This window comes from Balaenoptera physalus (genome assembly GCF_965194825.1).
Source record: "Balaenoptera physalus genome assembly, chromosome: 8".
Classification (NCBI taxonomy): Eukaryota; Metazoa; Chordata; class Mammalia; order Artiodactyla; family Balaenopteridae; genus Balaenoptera; species Balaenoptera physalus.
In genome coordinates this window covers 110,428,362-110,448,679 of record NC_138887.1, presented here as the reverse complement: position 1 = coordinate 110,448,679, position 20,318 = coordinate 110,428,362, and the positions used below count along the sequence as shown (strand labels likewise).

At 47.4% G+C, this 20,318-nt stretch overlaps 2 protein-coding genes across 27 annotated transcripts in view; one reads left to right on the top strand and one right to left on the bottom strand.

Moving 5' to 3' along the window:
* RAB19 (RAB19, member RAS oncogene family) overlaps window positions 1-14,850 on the bottom strand; it is a 19,652-nt gene extending 4,802 nt beyond the window's left edge. The window contains exons 1-4 of one of the 4 annotated variants that reach the window (XM_082473142.1): window positions 14,705-14,827; window positions 14,003-14,200; window positions 12,356-12,568; window positions 10,495-10,678 (exon numbers count right to left, since the gene is read on the bottom strand). In XM_082473142.1, the coding sequence (XP_082329268.1) occupies window positions 10,495-10,678; window positions 12,356-12,568; window positions 14,003-14,050 (445 nt within the window). In that variant the 5' untranslated portion in view covers window positions 14,051-14,200; window positions 14,705-14,827. Of the gene's footprint in view, window positions 1-10,494; window positions 10,679-12,355; window positions 12,569-14,002 lie in introns of all 4 variants that reach the window. The other 3 variants (XM_082473143.1, XM_082473141.1, XM_082473144.1) reach the window with 3 other exon arrangements.
* Window positions 14,851-17,203: 2,353 nt separating this feature from the next.
* Window positions 17,204-20,318, top strand: part of SLC37A3 (solute carrier family 37 member 3) — a 117,900-nt gene continuing 114,785 nt past the window's right edge. For all 23 annotated transcript variants that reach the window (XR_014266827.1, XR_014266828.1, XR_014266829.1 and 20 more), the window contains exon 1: window positions 17,204-17,316. The gene's annotated coding sequence lies outside the window, so the exon portion shown is untranslated. The remainder of the gene's footprint in view (window positions 17,317-20,318) is intronic.

The following is a 20,318-nucleotide window of genomic DNA, read 5'->3' as shown; positions in this document are numbered from 1 at the left end:
TATTACAAAGCTACAGTAATTAAGATGGGCTAGACCAGTGTTCCTTTATGGTCCTCATAGAGGGTTTTTTAGATCTTTTTTCCCCCTAATTACACCTTCGCCTCTGAAAAACAGTAAAACTTCCTATTTGGAAAAAAAAATCTAGATTCACAGGAAATTGCACACACACACACACACACACACACACACACACACACACTACATATATATATTCAGGGAGGTCCAGTGTACTCTTCACCCAGTTTCCCCCAATGGTAACCTCTTGCACAACTACAGTACAATATCAAAACCAGGAAATTGACACTAATACAACCCACAGAGCTTATTCAGATTTCACATATTATACACCACATTCCTTTGTGTGTATGCCTGTGTGTGCGTGTGTGTGCGTATGTGTGCAATTTGATCACATGTGTAGATTCCTACACCTACCAGTGCAGTCAAGATACAGGACAGTTCCATCACCACGAAGTGCTCCCTGTGCTACCTTTTACGACCTCCCACCAGCTCTAATCCTGACCCCTGGTAACCACTAATCTGTTCTCCATCTGTATAATTTTGTCATTTCAAGAAAGTTATGTAGGGGCTTCCCTGGTAGCGCAGTGGTTAAGAATCCACCTGCCAATGCAGGGGACACAGGTTCAAGCCCTGGTCCGGGAAGATCCCACATGCCATGGAACAACTAAGCCCGTGCGCCACAACTACTGAGCCTGCGCTCTAGAGCCCGTGCTCCACAACAAGAGAAGCCACCGCAATGAGAGGCCCACACACCACAATGAAGAGTAGCCCTAGCTCCCTGCAACTAGAGAAAGCCCACCCGCAGCAACGAAGACCCAATGCAGCAAAAAATAAATAAATTTATTTAAAAAAAAGAGAATCATACAGTAGGTAGCCTTTGGAGACTGGCTTTTCTCAGCTCGTGAGAGCCATCAGAGTGACGTATGTATCCGTAGTTTCTTCTTTTTTATTTCTGACTCATGTTCCATGGTATGGATGTACCACAGTTTGTTTAACTATCCACCCATATGAAGGAAACTGAGTTGATTCTAGTTTTTTATTATTATGAATAGTGCTTCAGTGAACCTTTGTGTACAGACCCTACAAAATTTGTGTACAGACCCTACAGATAACACTGTATATCTGGTCCTTTGGAGGCCACAAACCACTGTAATATCTAAAATATTTTTGCCCTCCAAGAGAATGCATGAAATAGACCAGTAGAGTAGAATAAAAAGCTCAGAAACAAACTCATGAATATATGTACCCTTCACAGAAAGATGGTGCCACAGAGCAGTGGACAAGATTGCCTTTTTAGTCAATAGTACTGAGGCAATTGGATCTTTACATGAATAGTTACAAGTTTTTGGCCCAGACCTCTCACTGTACACCAGAATCAATACTGGGTAGACTGCAGATCTAAATGTAAAAGTCATAATAAATTATAAACAAACAAACAAATACAGCAAGAAAGGGAGGGTGGGAGGGAGACGCAAGAGGGAGGAGATATGGGGATATATGTATACGTATAGCTGATTCACTTTGTTATACAGCAGAAACTAACACACCATTGTAAAGCAATTATACTCCAATAAAGATGTTTAAAAAACAAAAAACAAATACAGCAAGCAAGCTTCAAAAGATAATGTAAGGCTATGTTAATGATTTCAATTAGGGTAAATTTTCCTACATAGGATACAGGAAGCAATAATCATTAAGGAAAAGTTTGATGGATTGAAATATATTAAAATTAAAAATGTCTATTCATCAAAATACACCATCAGGAGAGTGAAGAGGAACTCTGAGAGTAAAAAAGTGAAAGATGAGGGACTTCCCTGGTGGTCCAGTGATTAAGACTCCGAGCTTCCAATGCAGGGGGCACGGGTTCGATTCCTGGTCGGGGAACTAAGATCCCACATGCCGCACGGCGCGGCCAAAACATTAAAAAAATAAATAAATAAAATTTAAAATAAATAAATAAAAGTGAAAGATGTATTTGCAACACATGCAATTGACAAAGGGCTCAGAGCTCCTTCAAGAGAACTGACTTCAGGGAGCATAGGTGACCCCAGCCCAGCTGCTACCGCACTGTCCTCCGCCAGCTGGTGCAGAGGCCCCAGCACAGGGAGGCACTAACGCAGGCCCCTGCTGCAGAGACCAGGGTTCCATTCCTGTATCAGGCAGCTTTGGTTCGGGGCTGAACGAACCTTTCTTAGACACCATCCTCCTCCCTCCCTTCTCTCCTTCCCAGGGGCAGGTCTGCATCACGTAGAAGACTCTCCCTGCTTCCTTCTGTTCCTTCCTCTTTACCCCTCACGGCCATTTCTCCCAATAAATCTCTTGCATGTCTATCGGATCCTGTCCTGACATCTTCCTGGAAGACCCGGACCAACATAGATTATTTCCAGAAAACATAAGGTACTTGTAGGGATCAATAAGAAAAAGACAAATGGGCATGAGAATTGAAAAGAGAATATCCAAATAGCTAACAAGTGTATGAAAAGGTGCTTGACCTCAACAATGAACAGGGACCTGCAAATAAAAAACGCGAGTGATATCACGACACACTTATCAGGATGGAAGAAATGAAAAGATCTGATAATAGCAAGTGCTGGTGAGGATGTAGAACAACCGGAACTTGCAGACCCTGCGGCGGGAATATGGAGTCTGAGATGATCTTACTGGAATTGCAGGAATATGCAGTTCTGCTTTCAGGTGTGTACGCAACAGAAACGTGTGCCCATGTGCATCAATAAACATATACAAGGATGTTCAGAACAGCAATTTTCCTAATCGTCCCAAACTGAAAAAACTCAAATGTCTATCACCAATAGAAAGAAGAGAGACTTTGCAAAGGAAGATTATACAAATTATGCAAAAGAACAGGTTACAGTTACATGCAACAATGTGGATGAAACTCATAAACTGCACGTTGAGCCATAGAAGCTTAGACATAAAAGATATTTGTGTCGGGACTTCCCTGGTGGTGCAGTGGTTAAGACTCTGTGCTCCCAATGCAGGGGCCCGGGTTCGATCTCTGGTCTGGGAACTAGATCCCACATGCATGCCGCAACTCAGAGTTTGCATGCCGCAACTAAGGAGCCGGTGCAACCAAATAAATAAATAAATAAATATTTTTAAAAAAGATATTTGTATGACTCCACTTCTGTAGAGTTCAAAAACAATAGCAAAACAAAACTGCAGCATTTAGTGATGTGGGCTTAGGGGGTAAGATGATATTGAGAAGGAAGGGAGTGATCACTATGAAAAGCATGTTGTGTTTACCTTGGGGGGAGGAGAGGGAGTAATTGGGAGGGGCATGAAGGGGAGACTGAAGGGAGGGTGCTGGCCATATTCTCTTTTTTGACCTGAGGAGAAGGGTGTTTACACAGGTGTTCTCTTTGTGATAAATCCGTGTTGATGTACTTCTCTTTAAACATGTCCCAATAAAAAGGATTGGGGAAAAAAATACTTTCTCATAGTGACAGTCACTAACCTGCTCATTGACAAAGCTAGACTTAGATCATAATTATCCCCAACTAAGGTTAAATCCAAGAATTTTTTCAGTGGACATTACCCCTTCTGGTACTGTGGTAGGCTGAAAAATGGTCCCAAAGATACCAGGTTCTAATCCTTGGAAACTGTAACCATTACCTTATTTGGAAAAATGGTATTTGCAGATGTGATTAAGTTAAGGACCTTGAGATGGGAGTGGGGCATGGGGAGAGGAAGATATCTTGGATTAGCTAGGTGGGCCCTAAACATAATCATGTACAGTATCCTTATAAGAGCCGGGCTGAGGGAGACTTGAGTACAAACATTGAGGATGTGAAGATGGCAGACACTGGAGTGGTGCGGCCACAAGCCAAAGAATGATGGCAGCCATCAGAAGCTAGCGAGGCAAGGAACAGTGTCTTCCCAAGAGCCTCCAGAGGGAGCGTGGCCCTGCTGACACCTTGACTTCGGCCCAGTGATACTGAGTTCAGATTTCTGGCATCCGCAACTGAGAGAGGTCAAATTTCTGTTGTTTTAAGCCGCTCTGTTTATGGTAGTTAGTTACGGGCAGCCACAGGAAACATTCAGGTAGTACCTTCAAGAGAACTACACGCATTTGTATAGCTAGTGAGGTTTAAGCTGGGGACAAAGCCCTGCTTCTTGGTTGGTGGGGGAAGGGATGCTGTGGAAGTAGGAATCCCTGAGCCCGGAGTCCGGTCTCCCGCTCTGCATTCCTCACTTTGGTCTATGGGGTTCTGGGCCGGGTTGCACTTATAATCTGCTCCTCCCAGCTGCCCCATCACCACGGCAGATTAATAGCCCTGACTCTGCGCTGTGCAGCCTCCCCAGAGCTGGTAGCTGCGCATCTCAGGATGGACCCGGACACCTGGTGGAAGGGGAAGAAACCGTGTGCTTGCTACACGGAATCCAAGTCCTTGCTTGCTAAGCGCTCCGTGTTGGGCACCCGGAGAGATATGGGAAGGGGTCTTCATCTTGTCAGGGAGGCATGAGAGACACACGGACAATTAAATAGCTATACAAGCATTTACCAGGCGGAGACGGGTCAGGAAGTACTATATACTAAGGACCAGGTGAGTGGTACGAGTTGTTAGTAGTACAGATGCACAATCCCTTATCTGCCTTTCCCAAATCCGAAACACTCCAAAACTCCTAAGTTTTTTGGTAATTCATCTGACAGTAAAATCTGCCCTCAACTGGCCATTTGAAGTTTTTATTCAACCTGCTTTGTACGACTGTTCATTCATTTCACTGCATAAATATTAATGCATTTGACCACAGGGCATTGGCCCAGACCCTTAGGGTATTACGTAACATAGAATGCACCCTTCTAAGATCTGCCAAATCCTGAACTGTGAAATCTTGGGTTCTAAGAGCTTTTGCTGAGAGATTGTGGACCTTTAAATATAACAGGGGTTTAAGTGGAAAGTTTGCCCGAGATCCTAAGGGGACAAATAGCAGATGCCAAAGAATGTTAAGAGACAGAACAGCCACATAACCTACAAAAGGAAATTGGCTCCCAAACCCTTACTCTGAGGGAGTAAGGAGAGTTAAGAAGTTAGAAACAGAGCAGAGGGGGATGAGAAAAAGATAAGAAGCAGCCATCTCCAGGGGAAAGCAGGGCACCTTGTGAATGATGTTCAGGAATTTGTGCATTATCTTGGGGGTGATGGAGACACCGAAGGTTTTAAACAGAGGGACAGGGGCTTCCCTGGTGGCGCAGTGGTTTAGAATCCGCCTGCCAATGCAGGGGACACGGATTCGAGCCCTGGGCCGGGAAGATCCCACATGCTGTGGAGCAACTAAGCCCGTGCACCACAACTACTGAGCCTGCGCTCAAGACCCCGTGAGCTGCAACTGCTGAGCCCGTGTGCCACAACTACTGAAGCTCACGCACCTAGACCCCATGCTCTGCAACAAGAGAAGCCACTGCAATGAGAAGCCCGCGCACTGCAACGAAAAGTAGCCCCCGCTCGCCGCAACTAGAGAAAGTCCGCGTGCAGCAACGAAGACCCAATGCAGCCAAAAATAAATAAATAAAATTAAAAAAAATTTTTTTTAAATAAGTAAACAGAGGGACATTACTGAGGAGCTGGGGTCCCTGTGAATGGCTGGAGGGGAAGGAACAGGACAAATCAACGCACAATCGTCTCTTTGATTTTGTACGGTGGTGACATGGCCTCTAGGGGCTGGGGTAAACTTTTGAGGAAGAGCCATTTGTGTGAAGAACCATGGAAACAGAATGGAAAATATGGGGAAAGGGGCAGGGACACTTCTGTGAGGGAACAGCACAGGCAGCGATCCCAGATTAGGGCGAGGAGGCCACTGACAGTAAACAGGAAGACCCGTGGTGTCAGCCCCTGGGATTGGATGCGTCATAAGCGGGAACACTGGGGACACGTCCTGATCATCCCTGGGGGCATTTCTAGAACCAGTTAAGAAGTGGGGCAGAGACGTTTGTTACAACAGACAGACGAGGGAGTAAATATCAAGCAAAAGTTGTGAGATTCATGGAAATCCCACCACATCTTGGCATTTGTTCCCCTACTCTGCCCCACCTGTTTCTGCAGTAGGGGGAGGAGGAGCGAAGGACAGTGCTGGTGGGGGGCGGGGCCAGCAAGGGGCGGGGCCAGCAAGGGAGGAGAAGGCGGCGGTGGAGAAGGGGTGAGCCCTTCCAAAGACAGCCCAGAGGGGATGGCTGGGCAGGGTGGCCTTGCATGGCAGCTTTCAAGGTTCTTCCGCTTCAACGTTTCCTGGGAAGCCTGTGAATTTAATGGAAGAGGGATCCAACCCACCTTCCTGGGTAACCGCCAGTGAGATTAGGACTGCGTAGTTCCCCTCAGTGGGATGCAAGGGATTCACACCCAAGCTTCCTTGCCCTGGGAGCTACTATTGGTGGGGTTCCCACCTTCCCTGCCGGCTCAGCTATGTCCTCCCTCTCCTGGGGATGCCCTCTGAGCCCCTCGTTCAGCAGGGCAGGACAGCTCCCCTGGATTGAGGTCTCAGCACTGTGCTAAGTGCTTTATACGTTACCTTGTTTGATCCTTTCAATTCAACAATACCTTTGAAGCAGGTACCAGTTTTATAGATGAGTAAGTAGAAATTTAGAGAGAGGGATGAGACCAAGTTCAGACAGGAAGGACAGAGAGGGAGATTTGAACCCAAATCTGTCTGACTGCAAAGTCCAGGCACTGGAGTGGACGAGACATTGCCTCAACCAGAGCTTGAGGGCCTCCGGGGCGACTGTCGGCCTGACCAGCTACTGGAAAGTCGTTGGACAGGAATTGAACCACCCGGGGCTCTGATTCAAATCCTGCCTCACCTGTCAGTAGGTAACTCGGCTGAGCTCCTCGGCAGGATACTTAACCTCCAGAGGCCTCGGTTTCCTCAGCCGGGAGACGAGGATGGTCGTCTCTGCTTCTCAGGATGGTTGTGAGGATTAAATGAAGGGACCCAGGGGCGGACTCAGAGTGGAGTTTAGTAAATGTCACCTGTCGTCACATCTTCTTGTCACCCCTCCTGGTCCTCACACTTCAGGAGCAGCTGTTGTGAAGGGTGTCAGGAACCTTGGCCAGTGTTCTCCTCGGTGCTTCGAAGAAGTGGTTATTGAGGAAGAAATACGGCTCTGTTGGGGGTCAGTGTTTATTTTTATAACTCTGAACTCTGCCTTTTTCTTTTTTTAAAAATAAATTTATTTATTTATTTGTGGCTGCGTTGGGTCTTCGTTGCTGCATGCGGGCTTTCTCTAGTTGCAGTGAGTGGGGGCTACTCTTCGTTGCGGAGCACGGGCTCTAGGCGCACGGGCTTCAGTAGTTGTGGCACGCGGGCTCAGTAGTTGTGGCTCACGGGCTTAGTTGCTCCGTGGCATGTGGGATCTTCCCGGACCAGGGCTCGAACCCGTGTTCCCTGCATTGGCAGGCGGATTCTTAACCACTGCACCACCAGGGAAGCCCTGAACTCTGCCTTTTGAAGAAGTGTTCTTTGTATCTGAAGTGAGATCAATAAAGTTTCTGGTCCCAGAGGGGACCTTTGGCTGAGAAGTAACAAGAGAGAGGAGGCAGCTCACTCTTCTCCAAAAAGACAAGTCGCCCTCCATGTGGAAGCCGTTTCCCAGTCTCACTAATCTCTCCTGGTTTCTGCCATGAGGGAAAAGACACAGCCCCTCTGAAAAAAGGGGCTAAGTTTGAGGCGCATTTTCTTTGGCAGCTGGCTGTGGATAGGGAGCTTTTGATCTGATGCAGCAGGAAGGAACGAGCCCCGTCTAGGCTCTTGGAATGACTTTGATTCTTAAGTTACAAGAAGCAGAATGAGTTACAAAGCAGCATTCTCTTCAAGGCCATGCATATGATAGGGGCTAGACTGTGACTTAAAACAGCAAAGACAGGGAAAACATGGTTCTAGAATAACAAGTCCTTTTTTGGAATCGCAATGGTAATAATAAATGGGCTAGATGTGCCAACGATGTGTGCCAGTGACCTCTTCTGTGGACCGTCTGCAGCCCGGCTATGCTTCCTGTCACTGCCTCCCACCTCGGGGCCCAGCTGCTTGGTCCAGGGCAGGCACCTTACCCCAGGCCTGCCTGCCGTGAGGTTGGCCAGCAGCCTGGGCCAGGCTTTGCCATGAGAAAGAGGAATGGGGCAGGACTTCTCTGATGGTCCAGTGGTTAAGACTCCACGCTCCCAATGCAGGGGGCCTGGGTTGGATACCTGGTCAGGGGACTAGATCCCACGTGCGTACTTCAACTAAAAGACCCTGTGTGCTGCAACTAAGACCCGGCGCAGCCAAATACATAAATATATAAATATATTTTTTAAATTAAGTATTAAAAAAAGAGGAATGGGACAATGGGATTTCCTTTCTGAGGAATGTGAGCTAGAGGGTATGAGAGAATGAGGGATTTTGTGGCAGCAGCAGGCTGGGGATGATACTTTGAGGAACCCAGGAGGGAGGGTTCAGTGGGAGAGAGCTCTGCAGGCCCACAGTATCCTGAATGTAAGAAGCAGCTCTGAGAGAAGACATAGATACACAATGGTGGAGGAGGCTGGTACACAGGGCTGGTACACAGAGCCCAGCCCTGAGAGGAGGGTCCTCAACTTCCTGCTTGTGATGGGTGGCCTGCCTCCACTGTGTCTCCCGCTCTGGCTGGGCTTGACTGCTGGTTTTTCCTAGGTCCCAGGGACTTGTACCCTCACCATAAGCACCCCACCCCATTGTTTAAGGAACACAGATGAGTTAGTTCCCTCAAACAAATGAACCTTCTAGAAACAAATCCCACACCTGTTATGAAGTACCTACTACGTGCCAGGCACTGTCAAGCGATGTATACACATTATCTCATCACATCTTTACAACAACCCTAGTGAATACTGATTGCATATTATAGATGAGGAAACTAAGACTCAGAAGGTAACTTACCTTCTGATATGCAGCTAGGATATGCCTGTCAATGGATAAATAATCCATTAAACATGGTCTGTTTGGCTCTCAGTCCCACAGCAGCTGTCTAGACCTGTGCTCTGCAAACTTTAATTTGCATATGAATCTCTCTAGGATCCTGTTAAAACGAAGATTCAGATTCAGTAGGTCTGGAATGGGGCCTGAGATGGGGCACTTTTTTTTTTTTTTTTTTTTTTTAATTTATTTATTTATGGCTGTGTTGGGTCTTCGTTTCTGTGTGAGGGCTTTCTCTAGTTGTGGCGAGCGGGGCCCACTCTTCATCGCGGTGCACGTGCCTCTCACTGTCGCGGACTCTCTTGTTGCGGAGCACAAGCTGCAGACGTGCAGGCTCAGTAGTTGTGGCTCACGGGCCTAGTTGCTCCGCGGCATGTGGGATCTTCCCAGACCAGGGCTCGAACCCGTGTCCCCTGCATTGGCAGGCAGATTCTCAACCACTGCGCCACCAGGGAAGCTTTTAACAAACCCCAAAGTGATGCTGATGCCGTGGATCTTTAGGGCAGTGAAAATACTCTCTATGATGTCATCATGGTGGATACTTGTCATTGGACCTTTGTCCAGACCCACAGAAAGTACAACACCAAGAATGAGCCGTAATGTAAACTATGAAGTTCAGATGACTAGGATGTGTCAACGTAGGTTCATCCTTTGTAACAAATGTACCACATTGGTAGGAGATGTTAATATGGGAGAGGCTATGCGTGTGTGAGTACAGGGGGCATATGGGAAATTTCCGTACCTTCCCAATTTTGCTGAGAACCTTAAAAACTGCTCTGAAAAAATAAGTCTTAATACAAAAAAAAAGAAAAAGAAACCTAAAACCAAAAACCCCAGTGATGCTGATGCTGCTGGTCCGTGGACCACACTTTGAGTAGCAAGAACCTAAACCAACTTGCCAAAATTAAGCAGCCACCTGGTAAACATTAGCGTCCTTAGGAGGGGCGCTGCTTGCAAAGCTAATACTATAGGGAAGTGACAGCACGTTACCCGTTTCTGAATGCACAATGGGACGGCACGTATTTCAAGCTGTGAGTTCACTTTGTATAGTTGAAGTTGCGGTTAATTTTGATGTTGGCTTGCTGTTAAGATTTGCTTAGCATCTTAGCAGGTGTGACAAGTCATTCAAGAGTGTTGTCAGTCATAGTCATCTGAGTGGCTCCTCCGGGGATTAAGAGCCATCTGACACTGTGAAGCTCAGACTACAGAATACTTCCTGTGTAGTCTGTACAGACGTGTGTCGAATCAGCCAGGGTGTACCTTCATCTAGATGTCTGGCCCCATCTCAGGTTTTTGCAATGAGAAACTCTAGGGTGGGGCCCTGGAATCTGTATTCTTAACAAGTTCAAACCACCCCACTCTCATGCTCAAGTGAACCTGATGGGAATTTCTGGCCCAGATGTTTTCTGAGGTCCCATCCGCCACATGCACTTTTATGGCTTCCTGTTCCACTGCCATTGGAAACACAGAAAAAACTGAGCATGCGGGGTGGCGGGCAGTCAAGGAAAGCGAAACACTTTGAAATCAACCTACCAATCAGCATGATGACCAAGTTTGCCGCCCCGTATTTCTCTATCTCGTGAATCCAGTGTGGAACAGACTCGAACGTGGACCGCCGGGTGAGGTCGTAGGCAATGATGGCCGCGTGGGCACTGCGGTAGTAGCTTTGGGTGATGGTCCGGAAGCGCTCCTGGCCTGCAGTGTCCCACACCTGCATCTGGAGAAGGGCAGGAAAGGGGGTCCGCATCAGGAGTTCCCACCCCTGATGGGAACTTGCTCGCCTAAGTCGTTCCCTGGGTCTCACTTCTAGAGATCCAAATTCAGGAGGCCTGGGGTAGGGCCCAGGGATCTGTCTTTTTTCAGTTGCTCCCCAGGGTAATCTGGATGTGCTTTCAGGTTGGGGGCCGTCACCTAAGGTGCCCTTCAGTGGGAGAGGCGGATCCAATGTCCTAAGGTCTGGTGTTCTTTTGCCTTCCTACCACACTCATCCCTTCGTCCAGATGTTGGGCTTTATCTTTTGAGTCTGTCCATTGATGTTAATGCTGGAAAAGGTGATAGCATTGGCTGAACTGTTTGGATTTTAAAGGACCATTCGGCTGTTCATGTTTAGAAGTGTTATCATAATACTACCTTCCAATTACCGTCCCAGGCAGTGGCATCAATTTATACCCCCTCCAACAATGTCTGAGGGTACCTGTTTCTTCATACTCACATTATTTATAAAATTTATTTTTTAAAGAAAGTTTGCAAACATACACAAAACTAGAGAGAATAAAACAGTGAACCCTCATATATCCATATAATTATCAAGATTTTGCCACTCTTGCTTCATGGAGCCATTTCTGTTGATTTCTTTGACGTATTATTTTAAAGAGAATCCCAGACTTCATGTCGTTTCATGCCTACTCCCATCAATATACATTCCTAATAAAAATGGACATTTTCTTATATAACCGTAACACCATTATCACTGCTAATAAACTTTTCAATAACTCCTTAGTATCATCTAATACTCAGATCATATTAAAATTTCCTGATTGGCTCCAAATGTCTTTTTTTTTAGAAATTGCACTTTTGTTTGATTTAATTAAAAAAAATTTTTTAGCTGCACAGTGCGGCACGTGGGATCTTAGTTCCTGGACCGGGGATCAAACCTGCGCCCCTGCATTGGCAGCGTGGAGTCTTAACCACTGGCTTGCCAGGGGGGGTCCCTCCAAAATGTCTTTTTACTATTGTGTTTGTTTAATAAGGATCCCACGCAAAATCCATTTATTACATTTTCACCAACACCTTTTGATCTTTTTTGATCAAATGGGTAAATGATATTATCTCACTTATTTTAATTTCATCTCTTTAATTATGAGTGACAGTGGGCACCTTTACTTTTTCACATAAATGTATGAGCCAGTTCATATAAAATTTGTGAAGTAGCTGTTTTGTCTAATCTGTGGAGTGCCTACTTTTTGTATTTGGTTGTTGGTCTTTTCTTCGATATTTATCAGAGCTCTTTTCACGTCAAAGAAATTAGCTCTCTGTCAGTTCCATATTTGCAAATGTTTCTTTCCAGTTTGTCACTCATCTTTGACTTTGTCTATGGTATTTTTGAGTATGTAGAAATTTGACCTCTGTATGATCATATAGAAGAGTATTAATTTGACCTTTAAATAGTTAGATGGAGCAATATTTTCCCTTATGGCTTCTGGGTTCTTGTCTTACTTTAAAGTCTGATTTCTCTATTCCTCAATGATAAAAATAAATACTCCCATGGTGTTTTTTTTTCCCGGTATTTTAATGATTTCATATTTTATATTTAAATCTTTCACGCCTCAGGCATGTGTTTCGGGGTTAGGAACCATGGCTAAAAGAGGCAGACCCGCCCCTGTCCCCCTCTGACCTTCACTTTCTTGCCGTTGATCTCCAGGGCACGCACAGTGAAGTCCACCCCAATGGTGTTCTGCTGCGCCTCTGTGTAGACCCCGGACGTGAAATGCTGCACCACACACGTCTTCCCTACATTGGAATCCCCGATGAGGATGATCTTGAACAAATAGTCAAAGTTCTCATCTGCTGCCCTGGCTGAGCTGGAGAATTGCATTGCTCTTGCCGCCTAGAACAGATCAAGGAAGAAAAGAAGGAATTCAGTCTCTCTTTAGTGCAGCCGTCCCCAACCTTTTTGGCACCAGGGACTGGTTTCGCGGAAGACAAGTTTTCCTCGGACGGGGTGGGGGGCCAGGCTGGCTCAGGAGGCAACGCGAGCGACGGGGAGTGATGGGGAGCGATGGGGAGCGATGGGGAGCGATGGGGAGCAGGGTGAAGCTTCGTTCGCTTGCCCGCCGCTCACCTCCTGCTCTGTGGCCGGGTTCCTAACAGGACTGGTACTGGTCCACGGCCCGGGGGGTTGGGGACCCCTGTGTTAGTGAACAGCTACCAGGGGCCGGGAACTATTCTTGGCACTCGGGATTCAGCACAGGACAAGACAGAGGGAGGTCACTGTTTTCCTAGCACTGCCATCCTCGTGGGACAAGGACGTTAATTACTGGTCAGGTAAGAGGGAGCTGCCCGCACAAACCCCACCTGTCCTAGGGGAGTTAACATTACTTTAGGGGTGACCTTGGAATGAAGAGGTTCTACTGCTGTTCTCTGCTGGGCCCAGGACACAGTCAACACTCTCAGATGACAGCATTGACTGAGACTTCCCTGGTGGTCCAGGGGTTAGGACTCCACGCTTCCAGTGCCTCCACCGCAGGGGGTGGTGGGTTTGATCCCTGGTCCCGGGAACTGAGATCCCTCATGCCTTGGGGCCCAGCAGGAGTGTTTTACCTGCCAGTCATCAGGTGGGAGACATGCCTAGCTGTAAGCCTATCTCCATGTCACACGGGAGGAAGACAAATTACTGGAAGACTGAATGGCCAGGCAACCAGCAGCAAGCATCAACGAGACCTGACAGACAAGTCAGTTTTGGAAAGAGTCACATAGCCCTTTTCTTCTGGTTGGCACCTGCTTTTTCTTGTCCTGGAAATTATGATGCTGAGAATATTCAAAATGAAAGCTGTGGGGAATTCCCTGGCGGTCCACTGGTTGAGACTCTGCGCTTTCACTGTCAAGGGCCCGGTTTCAATCCCTGGTTGGAGAACTAGGATCCCACAGGCCTCGAGGTGCAACAAAACAAAACGAAACAAACAAAAAAACCCTGTGGTTCGAATGTTTGTGCCATACTCTACCATAGGCTGGAAAAGAAAGTTTCTCATGACAGTGTCTCCCAAACTAACTGATTATCAGAATTACCTGGGAAGATAATTAAATATATATATATATTCCTGGAGCCCATCTTAGGTCTGCTAAATAGATTTAAAAACATGCACACACTCCCAGGTGATTTTGATGACTAGCTAGCCTTGGGAAGTGTTGACCGACACAATCACCCACCTGAAACTTTATTCCCACCTTCAGCGTCCCTGCTTAAATATCCACAGCATCTCAGATCACAAGGAGCTCACTACCTCCTGAAAAAATCTATGTTGTGTGCACAGCTCTAACTTACATGGGGTTGAAATCTATCTCCCTGAGGTTTCCATCTGTGGACCCTCATGCTACATCAGGACTCCTATTCCACATGACAGCACATTCCTACTTCACAGCCCAGCAGATATTTGGAGCAGCACCCGTGTCCCCTCATGGCAGGTATACCCGGGCCCTTCAACTGTTCTTCGGTTGTGTTGGGTCTCCTCGTCAGATGTCTCTTAAAAATACAGGAAACCTTATTTCATTTGATGACGAAACTTGATGTGCTGCAAATTGTTCCTGCCTATGACACCCTTCTTGATTTCCCCCAGTTTCGGTTTTTGGTTTTCTCAGAAGTCATAGAAAAGGACAAGTCTGTATCATCACACAAATTAAAATCTGTACGTAAAAACCGCGAGCTTTAAACAGGTGGAGGATCCTCACTTCTCTTGGACTCCTCTGAAGTCACTGTGGCTAAATGATCCAGCGGACACGAGACATAATCAAACAACTCTTCCCCAGGCTTTTCAAGTAAAGAAAGCCATTCCACTTCCGGTGTCTTATCCCTGTAATTTGAGCTGAAATCTTACTTCCATGACCCACCCCCCCAACCAAGTAAGTCCTCAGGGTTTCCACAAAAGCCCCCTTCACCTCAGCCTACACGCCCTGCAAGGAGAAACAAGCGATGCCCACCCTCCAACACCCTCCATCCTGCATCCTGTAACCTGCACCTGTTGCTTACCTGTCTGGCTCTCTCACCTCTGCCGGGGGTAGGTATTGTTTGCTCTTTCTCCTGGTTTTCCTTTTGGTCCTCCGTGCCCCTTCTTCCTCCTGTCTCGAGGCGTGGTGGGAACTGTAGTTCTGTCCCCAGGTGTCAGGTTTGGTGGCCTGAGAAAGTGAAAGGAAAGTGTCAACCCTCCCTCCCTCCGCCTCCCCCTCCCTCCCCATCCGGAGGAGCTGCCATTGGGTACAAAGCACAGGGTGAGGCCACACTAGGTCACCTTTCCTCGGCTTCTTAGCCTCACATGTTATCCAGCAAACCCAAAATGAAAAGGACCATCTAGCTACCTCAGCCAACACCTATTGAGCCGCCCTGCTCTTTCTTTCAGCTCACATTCTCTTAGGCGGCCCTTACCCCCAATTTTTCCTGGTGTCCCCTGTTTGGCTGGGGTGGGGGTGGCTAGTTGAAGGACAGCAACTTAAAGGAGGAGACAGATCTGGGTTTTGAGTCATTTAACTGTTTTGTGGACTTGAATAACCTTTCCTGAGGAGCCACTGAGAGAAAGGAGGTGATCCAAAGAGAAGATTAAAAAACTAAAACAACTTTGAATTTGCAGGGGAAGAAAGAGCTGAAAAAAAAATGTTTCCTTCCCCCCACAAAATGTACCCCAGAACCAAGGTTAATTTCTAGGAAGACCTGGAGTTCGTCAGTCCCTCATGCTGGCAGGAGAAGCGTGGAGCTGAGGTGAAGTTTCCTTTTTGTTTTTTCCCCACAGAGTCTGGAAGAGTCACTGCTTCTAGTATGGGGACCAGATCAGCTCCACTCTGTGGAACGTGCTGAGCGGGCAGTTAAGCTATAGGCACAACATGCAAAACAGAAACATCCCGACTGATAAAATATTAAACTGGTGTAGTGGTTTCAGACTGTGGGCTGAGACCCGTTAATGAGTCATGAAGTCAAATTTAGTGGGTTGTAACCAGCGTTTTTACAGAAAAGATTAGGAAAACAATTCAGAATGCATTCCATGGAGTAAGAGTATTGTTGCGTGAGCTGTTTGCATCAGTTGTGAGCAGGCACGTGTGTGCTGGGGGTGATGTAAGATGTATTTCTTACTGTGGGTTGAGGCCTAGCGCTGAAACAGAGGACAATTTACTCACTACTCAAGAACATTTCTCCAGAAAACCTGTAAATGATGATTTATCTTACCCCAAATTCCATTTACACATCACTTTCAGGAACCTCTCTTTTGGGGAGGATAAACCCAATGTTGGCAGGTAGAGCAAGAAAACAAAAGACACTGCCAAATACTGCTGCTGCATACCGTGCTTTGTTGTTGTTTTTTTTTTAAATCTTTATTTTATTTAAAGAATCCTAGTTCGCATTCAGCATGAGGGGTCTTAGTTCCCTGATGAGGGATTGAACCCGTGCCCCCCAGCAATGGAAGGGCAGAGTCCTAACCCCTGGACTACCAGGGAAGGCCCTGCAGATTGTGCTCTGAAAGCCACAGTCATGCGTATGCGGCTTGAAAATGAAATGTAGGTCAAGAGCCACGACAAATGTATGGGCAGGGGCAGGAAATAAAACCCGTGAGATGTGTCAGTGAGGTTAGGTGTCAAAATGTTTTCTTCTTCTGGTAATGATTACTGATAAAGAAAAAAAGAAAAAAAAACCCCGAAACCAAAAAACCCCAGCTGACTCAGACTTCACACTTGGATTACCTGAGAACTTGCCTGAAGTGGGTAGTGTCTGCCTGGCAATGTAAGGGGGAGATTCCTTTCTTCCTTTGCTACCTCTTAGCGTGTTGCCTGTGATGTGCGTCACAGTCTGGTTCAAAGCGTATTCAATAATAAAACTGTTTTCTAATCTGCTATCTTTGTGGACAGGTTTTCTGGGTTGAAAGACTTAAATTTTTTTTTTTTTTTTTTCCTTAGCAGTTGAAAGAGAGCCCAGGAGGGCAAAAGACCCTTGTTCAGAGTCGTGTGTTGTAAGGCCTTCAGTTTTTGCTTGAGGCTGCCAGGATCTTAACACTCATTTATTTGGGTGATGGGGGTGGGATGTACAACAGTGAATTATACCGACAGACTAATAATCCTGTCCTTATGGGCAACTGTATTTAATTCAACAAAAATTTAAAGCTTATGCCCTCATGGCAGGTCAGTAGCACACCTAGCAGCGCGTTTCTTTCTCTCAAAACAAAATGCAGAATAAAGGTTTTTTGAAAAAAAGATGATTTATATATACATCATTTCTTCCCAGATTATATCCTCTCTCTCCCGCACTGCTTCTTTCCTAACAGTCCTGGCCGTTGTCCGTCCCCCCGACCCCCACTTCCCCCTCGAAGCTGCCGGGTCCACCCAGGCCTCCGGCGGCGTCTGGAAGCCTACACTCCCCCCTCCCCTCCCCTCCCCCTCCCCTCCCCCCCTCCACTCCCTGCCCAGCAGCCCTCAGGTAAAGCCGCGCGGTCGGACTACAACTCCCAGCATGCCGCGGGTACCGACGGGTCACGTGAGTGCCCGGAAACCCTGGCCGCGGCGGCGCCGGTGAGGTGGCGGCGGGAGTGGCAAGCTTGCGGGCGCTGCGTAGCGAGAGGAGCGGCCGGCCGGCCGGAGCGCAACAACTACTGCTGCACTCGGGTGCGCGAGCGGCGGCGCGCCGGGCCCGAGCCGAGAAGGGCCGGAACCCGGCTTGGGGCGGGGGCGGGGGCGGGGGTGGGGGGGCGCCGCAGTCGAGGGCAGGTCCGAGGAGCTTCCAGGCGACGAGGGGACGGGGCGGAGAGGCAGAAGGTGGCGGCCGGTGGGTGTGGCGCCACGGGCAAGGCCGGCCACCCCTCGTTCCCTCCACTCTGGGCCTGGGTCCTCGGCGCCCAGGTGCTCCGGGACCTGGCGGGGCCGGCGAGTACCGCAGCGGAGGGGAGCGGGAGGATCGGGAGGGCCTCCGGGGAGAGCCGGCGGCCGGGCCCCACGCCAGCGCGGTGGCGGGGGCGCCTGTGCGAGAAAGGGGTTTGTCGTCTAGACCAGGTGAAAGGTGCCTCACAGGTAGGGCGGGCAGGCTTTTGGAGAGGATGTAGTGAGGCCACAGAGGGAGGAGGGTCTTAGTGGAATAACTGGGCTTTGCTTTTTGGTAACTACCACGGTCTCGGTCAGGAATTTATCTGATCGCTTTTCGTCATTAACTCAGTATTCTTGTTTGCAGAATGTGGTCTGTTTGTTCTCACTTCTCACGGGATTATGGGAACGTGTCCACAGGGTTTTTGGTGTTTCCAGAAACTAGGCGATCCCCTGATAACTTACTGAAAGGGTTGTAGGGATTTCCTGGGGTGAGCAAAATATTCTTAATGGCCACCTTCTTTCTTCAGCGTTTTGATGCTTGAATTCTTTTTTTCCCATTTGTTGAATGTTTGCTGTATGCCAGGCACTGTACTTACTTAATTTGTTTTTGGCTGCGTTGGGTATTCATTGCTGCGTGCGGGCTTTTCTCTAGTTGCGGCGAGCGGGAGCTACTCTTCGTTGCAGTGCACCGGCTTCATTGCGGTGGCTTCTCTTGTTGCAGAGCACGGGCCTAGAGCACAGGCTCCGTAGTTGTGGCGCACGGGCTTAGTTGCTCCGCGGCATGTGGGATCTTCCCGGATTAGGGCTCGAACCCGTGTCCCCTGCATTGGCAGGCAGATTCTTAACCACTGCGTCACGAGGGAAGCCCCAGGTGCTGTATTTAGAACTCTCTATAAATTGTCTCATTTAATCTTTCAGTGAGGAAATTGAGACTCAAAGAAGTTAAGTGCAAGGTCTAGAATTCCAGCTGGAACTTTTATGCCTTTGTGTGGGCCGCGGTGTGGCTTCAGATGACAATCTTTTATTAATCTTTGATATCCGGTCTCTGCATCAGAAAATAACCCTGAAACGATACTTTCATAAGCTCAAAGTCGGTGCACTGTCTTGTTGCTCACTAGCTGTCAGGATCCAGTGTATTAGTCATTGTGTCAGGTTCTGATTTGTCTTGTTCACCAGTGATAAGGAAATGTCACGGCAATGACCATTAACTTGAGTATAAGTCCTTTGTCTAGGAGAGGGAAAGATTTTTATCTTGAAAACTGTTGTCTTTGGAATATGTTCAAAATAGGTAGGAAGAACGTGGTTCAGGGAACCCCGAGAGAATTTTACAGAAAAGTGCTAGGTATTTTACGTCTGTGGTAAGGAACAATTTAAGAAGAGAGACAAATTACGGGAAGACTTGAGTTTTGAATAAAAGGATTTACATGATACAGGGAAACGACTTCAAATGAGGTCATGTGGGATAAAAAACATACTTGTGTAAATTACAGCATGCACAACTGTCACAATAGGTGAGCTCAACTATCCATTTAATTTTCCCCCTACCTCTTTATACTGAGTATACATAATCATTTTACTTTGCAAACATAAAAACTGAAGTCTAGGGAGTGAAGTAATTGCCCTTTTTATTTAAGCGTGTGCGAGAACCACTGTTACTAATAAGGTGCTTTTTTTCCATCCTGGATCTATACTTCTGTGTGTAATGTGTGATATTTTTAATTACTGTGTTTTACCCAACTTGGGATATTTTAACCTTTTAACCTTCCCTCTTACACAGTATAATGTAGGGTCTAGGGTCAGGTCTGGGTTTGAATGCTCCTTTCACCTCCTAAGAGATATTACTTTCTAAAATCCATTTTTTAATCTGTAAGACGTGGTGAGAACTAAATGCAGTGGCACATGGTGAGTGCCTAGCACAGGGCCTGGCACTTTGAAAGCAGTCAGTGTTGGCCGTCAGTCAAAGCATTCATTCATTCAGAAAATCTTTACTGATCATTCTAAATGCTCTGCTAGGCCCTGGGGTTATAGCTGTGGTGTTAAGACAGATGTGGAACTTACAGGTGAACAATAAACATGTGAACAATTAAAGCAGATAATTAGATTGGGAGAAATGCTGTGAAGGGAAGAAGCAGATGGAGATGAGAGAGGTAGTAACAGAGGGAGACCATTTTAGATAGGACGATCCAGGCAGCCACTCTAGGGGATGACACTTGAGGCTGAGCCAAGGAAAGGCAAGAGCAAGCCATTTGCAAAGAACCAGGAGAAAAGCATGTCAGACAACAGAACAGCAAATGCGAAGTCCCAAAGCAAGGAAGGGCTTGGTGTGTTCAGGGGCAAGAAAGGGATTGGGTGCTAGGGAGATGGTAGCCGTGTGGAGGAGTGATGCTGGTGGGGGGCGGAGCAAGGCGGGCACAGGGGAGAAGGAAACGGCTAGCTCCACACTGTTTACACCGGCAAAGGATTGGGAACCACCCAGATGTCCCGCAGGAGACTGGACTGCGGCAGCTCTGTAGGTGCAGATGGGGTGGACCTCCGACCTCTGATAAGTGAAGGAAAAAAATGGTGCAGGATAGTGTGTGTTGTATGCTCCCATTTGTGTATGTGTGAGTGTGGGGCTACGCCTGGAATGCACGCACAGGTGCAGATTGTGCAAGAGTGAAGAAGCAATGGTAGGAGCCCCGGGTGACGTGAGAACAGGGAGGGAGGTGTCACCGTGTACATACCCTTTGAACTTTCTACCGTATGTGTATAGCATCTACTGCATACAGGTTTTGGAGGCCGTGGCAAAACTCTTGTTTTGTGGTTTT